Source organism: Crinia signifera, chromosome 3 (assembly GCF_055691185.1).
Source record: "Crinia signifera chromosome 3, ASM5569118v1, whole genome shotgun sequence".
Classification (NCBI taxonomy): Eukaryota; Metazoa; Chordata; class Amphibia; order Anura; family Myobatrachidae; genus Crinia; species Crinia signifera.
The window spans coordinates 204,654,360-204,668,688 of record NC_139219.1 but is presented as its reverse complement, the minus strand read 5'-3'; the positions used below and the strand labels follow the sequence as shown (position 1 = coordinate 204,668,688).

At 41.2% G+C, this 14,329-nt stretch overlaps 1 protein-coding gene across 4 annotated transcripts in view; it reads left to right on the top strand.

The window, feature by feature from the left end:
• ZNF451 (zinc finger protein 451) overlaps window positions 1-14,329 on the top strand; it is a 47,411-nt gene that overhangs the window by 18,534 nt on the left and 14,548 nt on the right. For all 4 annotated transcript variants that reach the window (XM_083177286.1, XM_083177284.1, XM_083177285.1 and 1 more), the window contains 5 exons: window positions 451-601; window positions 3,497-3,620; window positions 6,749-6,902; window positions 8,693-8,840; window positions 11,170-12,797. In XM_083177286.1, the coding sequence (XP_083033412.1) occupies window positions 451-601; window positions 3,497-3,620; window positions 6,749-6,902; window positions 8,693-8,840; window positions 11,170-12,797 (2,205 nt within the window). The remainder of the gene's footprint in view (window positions 1-450; window positions 602-3,496; window positions 3,621-6,748; window positions 6,903-8,692; window positions 8,841-11,169; window positions 12,798-14,329) is intronic.

The window sequence follows — 14,329 nt, the reverse complement described above, 5'->3', positions numbered from 1 at the left end:
CAGACTAGGGACCTTTCTCATGCCAGTAGTGGTGTATATATATAATGCAGCATTATTAAAGCCTGTCCTTTACAGATATACAGCATCTGTATAAATAAAAGGATAGCTCTACAAACACAGGAAAACCGGCAACTCGTGTGTGAGCAGCGACTTCCCAATCTATATTTAGGTTTGGGTACCTGTCATTTTAATGGGTTTTTAACCAGTGACTAATAATTTGTGACCTAATTGTGCCTGTAAGGAAACATGAATTGCTGTACAGTCCTCTGAAGATCAAGGTTTGCATCTGTTTGATTCTCTGCAGGGTTTAGGCTGGTGCAGGCAGAGCTGTGATGAGGCATATTTATATCATTCTTTTGGTGTGCTGATCAACACAATGTATATAAAAAGTAAAATTAAGAGAATTTATGTAAAATTTTATTTTTCTTCTTTGTTTTTTTCAAATGTAAGGCCTCAAGCCAGGTCACGTTAGTTCCAGCCGCAGGAATGTGTTTAATGGCAGGGAGCATGTCCCCGTGAACAGCCAACCAATCACTTGTCCTGTTATGCACTGCAATAGAAAATTTGACATGGGCCAACTGTTGCTAGGTCATCTTAAAAGGTAATCTAAATATTTATTGTTCATGCTGATGAAAAGTCATTTAGTTTTAATTCAGTTTTCATTTGTGTATCTCTTATACCTCTTTCACATTGCTCTTATAATAACCCGGATTATTGCAGAGTCAACCAGGGTCAAGTTACATGGTCAAAGCACCAAAGTGACTAACCCAGATCAAGCAACCCAGGTTAAACCAGGGTTGCCCTATATATAATGGGTGACGTGTGAAAAGGTGTGACCCAAGCTTGCAATGTGAAAGCAGTTTTCTAAAAGCACTATGCCAATACATGCGGGTTAGAAAAAAGTTAGACACTTTTATACTATACAATATTTTTTTCAAAAATATTTTTATTACTTTCAAAGCATATCGCTTAGAAATATAGAAACAATTGGCATTATTTCACAATGAACAAAGGGTCAAAGATGACACTCACCAAAAATATTATCCCAGGAAATTTTTGCAATATATCAAAACAGTAATAAGTGATTATGAACAGTACAAAAAAAGATACATAGGAGAAGTCATATGCTTCAAAACCTCGCCTTTTTTCCAAAGATTTTCTGCCTTGGTAACATAAATCTCTGCACCTGGAAATTACCAGGACAGAGTGAAAATGGAATCGCCATTGAACATAATCTAGCCCAAAATCACGTGGAGAACAAAAGCTAATATGCGGCAAAATGCCAAACACAATGTTAAGGCAACAAACCTTATTACACTATAATTATGATAAATGTATAGTCTGGAGCGGTCATGAGACCCATATCAATCCTCCGTTTTAAAAAAAACCTAAACCTAAATGTGAGGGCACCAAATGCTTTATAATTGCAAGATACTTTAATGTAGCAAAACATAGTTATAACAATATGAACTTTGGGCAACAGAATCATTTTCTTAATCTAATGAAGACCACCAGGGATAGCAAAGGTAGCCCAGTATAATCTATGTTGTACAAATTGTGAGTAGCTGTAATCGCATACAGTAGGCTAACAAAATAGTGTATTTTTAAAGAAAGAAATCTTAATATAATAGGATATCCTTGTGAAAATCATAGGATCTGTAAACAGAACATCATGTTGCTTTAACCCTTTGGGCGGTATTCAATGAGCCTGATTCGCCATGTTTTTATGGCGAATTTGTGCTGTTTGGCGAATTTTTGACAAAAAAACGGTGAATCACCCTATTCAATGACCACATGGTGAATACATTTGAAGATTTTTTTTCGCCATGATTCACCGAGTAGGAATCGCTATCTTTTTATGGAGAAGTGGAATGTGAACTTTTAAAATAAAGTGTTTTGTTTTTTATATTTGGTGTCAAAAAATCAGGAATTTTATTCTGAGGGGCATGCTACTTTTATTCATGTGCTGTAAGCACATAAATATATATTTAATTTAAAAAAAATATTTTTTTTTTTTTTTACACAGCAGCCAGCAGGGGGCGCCGGAGCCGAGCCGCTCATTACATATTCATATATTCACTGCACCCGATCGTTACGATCGTGTGTAGTGAATATACGCTCCCCTGCTGGCACCCCCGGGGGGCAGCCTGTGCTGCCTGGCACCCGGGGAGCCCACCTGCCCCCCACAAACGTTCAGGGGCAGGCAGAGAGACTTCCATCTCTCTGCCTGGCACCCTCCTCAGGCTCCCTGCGGCAATCGCCGCAGGAGCTCATATTCGCCTGTCAGGGGCAGCGAGCCCCTGACACGTTGAATACCGGAGCCCGTTGGCTCCGGAACGTGGCGAATGTGCAGCGAATCCTAAAAAGGATTCGCTGCACCTCGCAGGTATTCTCATTGAATACCGCCCTTTGAGTTCCAAGTGAATTTGTCCAAACTGGTGTGAAAATTGTCAAGCAAACAGTTTTTATTCATCACTTGGACCTGTAATGTTTACATTCTATAGGAAATATATATTTTTTATTTGAATTTGTATAACAAATGTGAGTGATGCTGGTATTCTTAGCGGATATTTTTGCGCATCTCACAGATTTTTGCGCTCAAAGGGTTAATCACCTTAGCCAATGAACTAACCAGTTATAACCAGGATAATCTATACATCCCAAACATTTAGATGCCCATTTATCATTCAATATTTGTAGATAAATCTTTCGGGGTTTAGCCACAAATATTAAGTAACACCCCAATGTATGTAGGAGGGAACACAGCAGGAATCTCTGATCCCGACAATGATCCCTCGTGCACCTCCGTTGGCTGCCTCCCCCATAGGTTTCTATGGGGCATGCAAAGCTGCCCGATGTATCAACATTGGGCAGCATCGCATCCCATAGGCTACCGCCATTCGCAGATGGCGGTAGCCTATGGGCTACACACTGTATTGCTGCCGGGGCAGCGCGGTCGGCGGGGAATCAGCACTAACCACCCATGTGCAGGCCCCCTGGCTCAGCACATCGCAGGGACGGGCTCCTTTCAGAGCCCTGTCCCTGCGTGTCAGGAATGATGCATCCCGCCGTTGGGATCGCTTTTTGCAATTGCGATCCTGGGTGGAAATATTTGCGATCATTAATAAATGGGGCCCCTAAGTAGCAGTGGGGATGGGAAATACCAGCTAACCAGTATGAATTATGGAATACTACTCGTGTAGGGATAGAAATGTATCTCGATAAATTATAGTAGAGTTCTGTGTTAATGAGAGCAAACTATTAGCTGTCAAATTATCACTTTATGTAATTGCACTCAGGAAGCCACAAGAAAGATTTAGGGTATGGTCTGTGACTACAAAACGTTTAAATGTACAATAACTGGTACGCGGAATGAAGAATGCCATAGTTTATTCTTTTGGGCTCATAGGTAAATGTAATTTCTCTGTTATTTGATGGCTATGATTTCTGTGAATGTTTTTACTATTGCTTATTACTGTGCTCTTGTATTATTTAGATTTGACCACTCCCCTTGTGATCCAACTATTTGTCTTCGTGGAGTGTGCTCGACCTCGTATTCCTGTTACGTCTGTCTTCTGCGATTTCCAAGCTTAAAAGACTATAACAACCATCTCTTAAAGGTCAGCAAAAGTGTGTGTGTGTGTGTATATGTATATATATATATATATATATATATATATATATATATATATATATATATATATATATATATATATATATATATATATATATATATATATATATATATATATATATATATATATATATATATATATATATATGTGTGTGTGTGTGTGTATATATGTATGTGTGTGTGTATATATATATATATATATATATATATATATATATATATATATATATATATATTTATTTTCATATTCGTCTGTTACCAGATTTTCTTCCTGCAGGCACACTGCAGGCTTTTTGACTGGTTGCATCAGATCATCAGATGTGGCCAGGTCAGGAAAAGCCTGCATCTAATTAGAGACAAGTGGTTAAAAGGATGTTCCTTGGTGCATTTCAGGGTATCAGCTGTGGACCAGATGAGAATAATTTGGGTGTTTATTAAATATTTGACATTATTTAGTCAGTAAATCGACCGTTAAATTGCCAACACAAAATGGTCAACATGTGCTTTGTGTTTTACAACTAATTCTAATCAAAACATTCCTCTGGTGCCCTAAACTTTGGTGAAGTGCCTAACCGGTACCACTAGCAGCCAAACCTTACCCGCTTCATGAGAAACCATGAATATGTTTTAACCTCTTGCATGTTGGCCTTTTGACCCAGTTTATTTATATGGTCTAGTTTGGAAGGTGACGGGTAAGCGGGTTGGGATCATTTGGTCTACAGCAGGGGTCCTCAAACTATTTTGCTCTGGGACCCCATCAGACAATAACAATAATTACGGGACCCCAGAAAGTTACTGCAGAAGATCACATAACATGTGTAGTCATCAGAGAGCACCTGCATGGCAGCATTGTGGAGGTATAAAATGATGGGAGGAGTCTAAAATAAACAATTCAACAGATTTTTGAATAGTTGCAACCCCATACTGAGATGGTCGGGACCCACTTGGGGGTCAGGACCCACAGTTTGAGAACCGCTAGTCTACAGCATGATGGTCGACATGGGGTTTTTCAATGTTTTTTTACCTGAATGTCGACATTGACAGAGTTTCAAGTGCACCGCTGCGCTCGGCACGCTACTTTATTCTCCCGCCATGCCCTAGTGGATGGTAGGGCATGAAATACTGCATGTCTGCTGAAAAGACAATGAAAAACCCCATGTCGGCCTTTTGACTGTCGACTTAGACATTGTAAAACTAATGACCTGTCGAACTAATGACCTTTTCCCATGTCGACTTAATGATGTCGACCTAATGACTGTCGACCATCATGCTGTAGACCAAATGACCGCATCCCGGGTAAACACCTTGTGTGCTCGGTAAAGCTTCCCATTGGTGCTGATGGCGGGGAAAAAAGCTACAAGCTCTTTGCTACAATGGGGCTTCTGAAAGTATTCATGAGGGAATGGCACTGCCTCTTTTTAAAACTATGAAAGTCCAATTCTATCACTATAGGGGCTTGCTGTTGTCACTGTAGCTACGTGGTTTTTATTTTTGTTTTGCAAGTACAGAAAAGAGAATCAAAACAAAAGCAATACAGTGAACAATTAAACAATGCTGTGTATTAAATACTTGTACATGTCCTTTGCTAATAAAGATGAGTCTCGAGGTCTCTTATATGAAAATATAGAGATACAATTATTACCAATAAGATTATATTAACAGAACAAGCTTTATCACTGTAGAAACCATAAATCACTTCAAAATTAGAAAAGAGTCTGTACTCTATCCCAGATCTTTCGGTTTTGTAAAAGGAAGACTCCTGCCATCTACAGTATTACAGATTTTATTATCATTTTTTTTCTGCCTTGCTGAGATATGTATGTGAATTTGTCATGCCCTCTTTGAATAGTGAAACCCATGAAGCAACTGTGGGGCCCTCCGAGGCTATCCAGTCGAGCCACCCAGACCTTCGCTAATATACATTGATTTATAACAAAACTTTGTGTGTATTTATCCAATGCATCATCTTTAAAAGCAGCCAATATGCATACCAGTGGAGTAAAAACATCTGCTGGTACACCAGTCAGTCATTATCTTAGTTACTTCTGCCCAGAATGAAACAATAACAGGACATGCCATAACAAGTGCAGTGAGCTGCACTTCGGGCACCTAGATTCAGTCCTGCCCCCGAGTTTCACCAGCTGCTCAGGGGTGATATATACTCGATGCAGAACAAAAAAGCTCATAACCTGAGTTGTGCAGGCATGGCTGAGTTGGAGATATCTGAAAAAAATAGGTACTAGGGATAGGAAAGTCTGCTTGTAACTGTTGATGTGTCTTTCAATTTCAGTGTACATTAATCCATAGATTTTTGTGTTAGGGGCCTGGAATATGTTAGCTAGCTCTGTAAGCCCCAGAATATATAAGTACAGGTTGAGTATCCCTTATCTGAAATGCTCGGGAAAACGAACATTTTGGATAAGGGATTTTTTTCGGATTTTGGAATTTGTTTTTTTTTCTTCATACTGACCTAGTCCCCTGGTGGCAGCCTACAGCAGGGGTGGCCAAACCTGTCCTCAAGATCTACCAACGGTGCATGTTTTCCAGGCAACCTGTGGATTTATAGTAGGAATGAATGCAGCAGGTTTTAAAATGTGACAGTTAGTAATGCCTACACCTGTGCACCAGCTAGGTAACCTGGAAAACGTGGACCGTTGGTAGATCTCGAGGACCGGTTTGGCCACCCCTGGCCTACAGGATCCTCTTCAGCAGAATCTCTGGTACCATGGGTGCTTCGTGCGAGTGCGCCAGTGACGTCACCTGCGCACTCCTTCCCAGGGATCAGAAATGCTGCTGAAGAGGATCCCGGAGGCTGCCATGGACACTGGGGGATGAGGCAAGTATGAAAAAAAGGGTCTGGCGGGGGAGGGGCTGGGGGACGACCGAAATATTCTGAAAAACCACGGTTTTCGGCATATTTTGGTTTTTGGAATACAGGGATAAAGAAGACCCCACCTGTAATGCAGAGATTTCCTTGAAGCTCCTTGCCATGCTACTAACTGACTCTGTTCCTGTGAATGGCTTTGAAGTGGCTTGCATTAGTGTCAATAATAACTCTGCAAACCTTCTAGTTGCTCCCAGCTTATGTTATGTTTTTTGTCGTCTTTTATCTAGGCTGAGTTGGCAGATGGCCACGAAAGAGATCTTCGGCCACTGGATATCCAGTGCTTTGCTTGTCCTAGCTGTTTCCTTCTATTTTACCAAAGAGATGAATGTCTGAAGCACATGTCTTCAAGCAACCACTTTGTCCATAATTTTTCTTTTAAAGGTACGTGTAAATTTGCTATTATGTGCGTGTTGTGAACAATAGCAGTTCTTTAAGTAAGTGTAGTTCCACCTCAGGTGTTACCTTGTTATGGTCATAACAAACAGCGTCCTATATCTAGCCATTGTAGTTCCCATTGGAAACAAAGTTGCAGATAAATCAATATTGACGGCATTGTCACTTAATCGATGTACACATTGTAACAAGATATTATTCCTTATACTCATAATTGAGGCAACAATCCCCTCTACTGTTAATCCATGTATTACTTTCTTATACTCCTAATATACTTCTAATTGAGGCAACAGTACCCTCTACGGTCTATTCGTATACAAGTATTATTTCTAGATTAAACTTTGTACTTTTCAAAATGCTTACTTATGGGCCCTACACACACTGCGATGGATTCAGAATTGGATCCCGGCGTTCAGAATCCCGACGCCGGAATCCCGACAGCCGAAATGCCGACAAGGGGGGGACGTGGATCGCCCCCCCTTGCGGGCTCGCTGCGCTCGCCACGCAGCGGGCCCGGTGCCTCGCTACGCTCAGCACGCTAATTTATTCTCCCTCCAGGGGTGTCGTGGACACCCACGGAGGGAGAATGTGTTGGCATTTCGGCGGTCGGGATTCCGGCATCGGGATTCTGAACGCCGGGATCCCGACCGCCGGGATTGTAACTGCATCCCATTGCGATGTGTGCAGGGCTACCTAGCTATGCTAGGTCGGGCTGTGCTGCGCCGCTATCGCCTAGCACACAGAGCTGACAGCCCACACACAGAGCGAGCTGTCAGCTCTGTGTGCTAAGCGAGCAGACAGCGCCAGTGTTCTCCGGTGGGAGAACACTGCCGATGCCGAGATTGATGGACACTGTCCATCAATCTCGGCCAGCGATAAAGGCGCGCGGATGCCGATATAGCCCCACACATACACCGATGTGAGGGCATTTGCTAAGCGACTTTGCCAAACTAAGCAAAATCGCTTAGAAAATGCCTTAATATCGGCATGTGTGTAGGCCGTATTAGGCTGTTTTCCCAGAGAGCACACTATATAAAGGTGCAGTTTATAAGTGTAGAATAAGTCTTGGTGTTGGGACAAAGCCTGCAGTATGTGCCCAATGCATAACATAAATGTATGATAAACAATCAGGTAGATATGTTAAAATGCAGAAATCACGTCCGTTTACAAGTAGTCCAGGCTTGTATAGCTTCTCCTAAACGGGCACGAACTATAGATAACCAGTTTTCGGTTATGTTTATTCCTTTTTTGTTATCAAATGCACAAGTAATTAGCATTACAAAGTCCCAAAAGATGTGGTTTCACATGCCCATCTGTTTAGCACTTCACACATGAAATGTATGCATTACAGAGATGAGAGCGATAACTGTACAAAATAGCCACCATCTTTATACATCATTTTGTCTCTCCGGTTACAGTCTAGAGTAATTTATTGTATCCTTTATAGATTATAGTTGGAAAAATATAACCCTTCATTTAAATTCATATGTGAATAAGATTGCAATGAATTTGTTCCAATGGCTTTTGGTTTTGTTGGTTGAAGTCGTTGATCACTCGTTAAATTTTGAAGTTTATATTTTTTTTTTTTTCCCAAACATTTTATTGAAGAACTGCAACAGTGTACATAGATACAATAAGCATTGCAAAATATATAAATGTGGTTCACATTACAATATATATGAGTAAAAAACATATTCAGAAAATGAACATTGTGTGGTTTCCTGTATTATCACTTCTCAAGTTTATAATTTTTCTTAAATTATTTGTTTTCTCAACAGATGCCAAGGGTGTCCCATGTCCCATACCCATTCCGTCATTTGCAAAGAAGGTTTTAATTGCTCTTTGTAAGGATGTCCCTTTCCAAACTGTCTGTACATCTTGTCGTCATGAGCTACGCTCTCATATGGAACTCACTGCTCACTTCAGGTGTGTGTGTGTGTGTGTGTGTGTGTGTGATATTTTGTGTGTGGTGTCATTATATAAAAATGTTTAATTTTCTTAATGTACTCTATCTCATCTATCCCAACAATCATGAGACTGCAGGGTTGCGCCTATGTGCTGAGGACCAATGTCTGGATTCACCAGGTGCACTTACCTGGTATCCCCAAGGTTCTGTTATTGGATCTCTCCTTTTTAATTAGCTCTTTTGCATTCCAATAACATCTCTATGCTGATGACACTCATATCTGCCTTTCCTACCCTGAACTTTTATCCGCTCCCGTCACTTGTCTCCAACGGTCTGTTCTCTTATTCCATTTCTTAAGGTCCATACACACTGGGTGACTATGGCCAGCGTGTATGAACAGTGATGACCGCTGTCATCGCTGCGGGGAAAGCCGCTCAGTGCATACACACTGAGCGATTTTCCCCTGCCCGGCACTGACTGAGGGGGGAGGATGGGGTTGCATAGCGGAGCGCTATGCAACGCTGTCCTGAAAGCCACTCATCTGCTGGTATTACCAGCAGATGAGCGGCTTTCCCAGCGATGTTGTGGGAGTGCGCAGCAGCGCTCATCGCTGGGGCATACAAACCTGCGGTTTTGAGCGACTTTCAGTTCAAAGTTGCCCAATGTGTATGGGCCTTTAGTGCTTTTTTAAACTTGTTGAAAACTGAGCTGATCGTCTTCCCACCCTCCTGCACGATCTGTACTCCCACAATCTCAATCTCTATTAATGTATCACTATTTATGTGGAAGTGCACTGTTTTGGAGTAATCATTGACTACTCCCTCTCCTTCAAACCCCACATTTAGCACCTATCACAAACTGCCATTTTTCATCTCAATAATATTTATCCTCAATGATGCACCCTTGCTCATCTCCCTTACCAAGTGCGCCTCGTCAACCTTCCCTCTTTTACAAGCCCTTCACTAACTTCCCTTCCTTTCTGAAAATGTATCAAGCTTTTCACTCGCATTCAAAGCCCTGTTTCACTCTTCTCTCAATTACATCTCTGACCAGATCTCTTTACACTTCCACCCATCCTCTTCTCACCAACCACCTCTCCTGCCTTCTTCTGATTACTTCTATCCACTCCTGCCTCCAAGATTTTTCATGTGCTGTCCCTTTTCTTTGGAGTGCGCTACCTTTCTCCCTCAGACTCTCCACCTCTCTACAAAACTTGAAACAGGCTCTCAAGACCCACTTCACCATACCCAAGCATCTCTCATCCTAACCTTCTGTTCCATGCTCTCTGTCTGACCGTAAGGGTCATAGGGTGGACAGTCACTAGGTCGACACATGAAATAGATTGACTTGGATTAGGACGACATGGTCATTAGGTCGGCATGGAAAAGGTACACATGAGTATTTCATGTGGTTTTTTTTTTGGTGTCTATATCATCGTAAGTCCACTTGGACACCATTGGTACTGCAATTCCTTGTGTGGCTCTCTTCGCTCCTCTTGTTTCGGGTACGGTGCCTTGCTACGCTCAGAACACTTATAGTCTCACTCTTTGCCCACTTGAAGAGTGAAGTATGGAAAAACCATGTATAAAAAAAATTTGAAAACCTCATGGTCTCCTGGCACAGGTGGAGGAGCAACAATGGTGTTTGTGTCGCCCAATGGCAAAAATATGCAAATGACTTACACAAGATTTTTAAAAGTCCAAACAAATGTTTCTTGAATGGAAACAAAGTGAGCTATAAATCCAAGGTTTCTAGGACAACTCAAAAAGAGAGCGACATAGTGCAAAACTGTAGGGCAGATGGCATAACTTTAATTTCTTCTTATGCACTTACAAGGCACTTTTGATTAAAAGCATATCACAAAACGTGTTGGTCTCCAAGGTTTTCATATAATGGACCAAGTACAGGTGGAGAAGCAGCAGACAGCTATGCACAGTTCATTCTTTCTGGCCTGAGTTAAAATCAATTGTTTTTCCAGCAAGAGCAACTACTGAGGAGGGTTCTGACTAATAAGGAAAGCTGGTAGTGTGATAATATTGGGGGCGTAGAGTGCGCAATGGTTAGCATGCAATTGGGAGGGAGGGTCTTGGGAGATTGTTGTGTACTCGAGCTTGGCCGAGAGAAAAAATATATACTGAAATATATACTTATCCAAGAGCATTGTGTGTGTGTTTCTCATCCGTACAGGCAGAATAAATTCTTAATGGTACTTACATTTGAATCCTTTTACCAGCAACAATGTTCTTGTAATGTTTGACGCTTTTCCACTTTGTAGTTGTGCCAAAACAGTGGTAGATTAGAGTATTGTTGTTCAATTTTACAATATTTGTATATTTTTGTTTTACCTAGAACACGATGTCGCAAAGCTGGTCCCACTTCCCTTTCAGAGAAGAGCATAGCTGATGTGGCTGCAATCTTCCGACTGAATGCATGTTGTGTGTCTTGTAAACAAGCTTTCACTTCTGACGCTAGCATTGCGCAACACACTGTAAAAACTAAACACCAAGTAAAAAGAATCACATCTATGGAGGAATCTGTTCGGGCATTTTGCTACATCAATGATGGCAACAAGACCCCTTTTGACTTCTGCTTGTCCGTAACAAATGCCAGACTAAAGCCTTGCATGCTGCTTAAAAGAACTTTAAGTGAGTGTAATGACCTAAGGGACATTTTGCTAAAGAGCAAGAAAGAAAAGGAATATATTAATGGCTGTCCTGTAACGGAGAGGAGCGGTATTGCAGTCACAGCATGGTTTTGTGAATGCCAACAGCAATTTTCAACTGAGCCTGCTGCTGGAAAGCATATAATGACAGCCAATGGGATCTCTCACAAATGTTTGGTCTGCGGTAAGCTTGCTGAAGACTTGGGCATTATTCGCCTGCATATGAGCAGATTCCATGGGGGAGCACATTTAAACAATTTCCGCTTTTGGTGCCAAGTATGCAGAATTGAACTGGCAAGGTTAGAAAAAGTGATGGCACATGTTTCAGACTGCCATGAAGGTCATTCATTTTACTATGAGCAGGAAGTGGAGGAGTTATCAACATCTTTACAGGCACAGCATCCACCTGAACTACCAGACAAAGAAACACCATTGCCCTCATCCCAACAACCTAAAGGCATGTGGCAATGCCACATTTGCGAAGAGATGTTTGATTCTGAAGACCATGTTCAAAAACACTGCAAGTCCCTTAACATCCATCAGTTCCACAAATATTGCTGCGGCACTTGTAATAAACGGTTTCACAAAGTAGAAACTTTACTCAGACATTGTCAACTTCAACATGACGGAATCATTGAGGTGAAATATTTTTGTGGCCTTTGTGAAGATCTCCACTTTGATCAAGAAAATGACTTTCTTGCCCACTATGAAAGCTTCCACAGTTCAGATTATGGATTTGTGCCTAATCCGATTCAATCCCCTTCTAAAACCCCAGAAGTGTTATCGACCGTCACTGGAAACGAAAACTGTCTGACGTGTGGCTGTCTAGTAGATTATTCTAATAAAACACAAAGAAGAGAACGCACCAAAGTCTGTTTGGAGAAATTGTTTGAAACTGGTAAATTGTGGTATAGCTGCTGTTTATGTTCTGCAACAGACCAAACCTATGAAGGCATAAGTAACCATTGCTGTAAAAAAAGTGAAGACTCTAGCAAAAACAATTTTGTTGTAAAGTGCAGCATATGTTCCAAGTCTTTTGGTGATCCACTCAGTGCCCAACACCACTATCACGCACTGCACTGTTTTGTAGAAAAACCCAGCGTTAGCAATGTTCCTGGAACCTGCAGTTCCAGCAGTGAGGTGTTCCAATTTACAGCCAGTGGTTCTTGTGTAAATAAAAAGCCCATGAAAACTGACTATACGAGAAGGCTGAGGTTTGAGGCTGAAGGCAGATGTCCAGCGGTCTTGACTAAGAATTGTGCTTCCCCATGCAAAACAGATGTGAAAACATTGAAAGTGCAGAACACTGATAAAGGTATATTACTCTGTTTTACCTTGCAGATATGCTTGTCTTTGCCTAGGGTGAAAAATGCACATTGTGTTTAGAACTAAATTGTGTTTATACAGTATGTAATCTTTAGGTTTATTATGTAGTGAGATTTGCTTCAGTTGGTAAGGTGCCCATACACGCTGCGAGAATCGCATGCGTTATGGGCTAGATCTCATCACACGGCATGCGATTTGCATGTAATCCTGCGAGCGATGCGATCTGAAAGCAGTAGAAACAGTATGTGCAGAACATACTTTTTGTACTGTGCGATGCCCGTGGAAGCGCGCATCGCACGCTGCTGTCGCATCGTGTATGGCCACCTGTAGATTGTTTTATGATTGGCAGTCGCAAGCATTGATTTTGCCTGTTACATTGACAATTATTGATTTTGTATTGGTTCTGGACCACCAACCCAAGGCACCCCTGGAAGGGTCCGAAGGCGCCCCAGGGTGCCACAGCACACATTTTGGGAACCACTGTCTTAACCAGTTGCAGTTTCCATGGTAAATAAATGTGTCCTGTAACCTAAGGAACACCTCTGTCCCCTTTTTGTTTTCTGCACTAGAAATAGAGGTAGGCTGTGTACACACAGTGAGATTTAACATTAGATTTTGACTATATAGTCAAAATCGCATCAGGATCACATATACATCGCATGGTGATCAAACAGGTTTTTAACCTTTGGACCCTGATGCGCGCTCCTGTTCAGCACATATCGAATAGTGATATAGACAGTGCAGTAATGACCCTATAGTGCACATCGAATGTAGATAGCATGTATTGTATGTAAATAGTACAGAGTTAGCAAAGATTGCACAGCAATCAAATCTTAAGACGAATAGCAAGGGAATCTTACAGTGTGTACACACCAATAGAATCCTCTCTAGGATCTGCCCAAAATATTAACTGAGTCCAGCTACTCTGAATGCAGTGTGTGGAAGAGCTGAAGCAGAATACCAATTGTAATGTGTCCAAGCAGGTCATTGGGGAGTGGAATCCTATTGAGAGACTGTCTGTTTTTTATATATGCCTGAGGGTGTTGGACGTTAATAGTCCTGTATATACTGTCAATACTGTTACCCCACCGTGACTGCCGGATTTGTCTTTGAAAAACTTGATGATGCTTATATAAAAGTTTAAAAAGCTCCTTGTCCTGTGCTGGTTCTTCCCTGAATAGGAACACAGTTTTCTGCTTTTGGAAGGCAACTCTATAACCCCTCAATTACCGGGCACGGACACCATTTTGGACTCCATTAGCATTGTGCGCACTATCATTCTGTATATGTGTGTATATCTACGTCTGTATATGTGTGTGTGTGTGTGTGTGTGTGTGTGTGTGTGTGTGTATGTGTGTGTATATATATATATATATATATATATATATATATATATATATATATATATATATATATATATATATATATATATTCCTGTAAGAAATAGAATGTAATGTTTGAGTCTTTAAATGATATGGTACTTTATTCCTAGAATGGCACCCAGATTTTCTATGTGCGCGG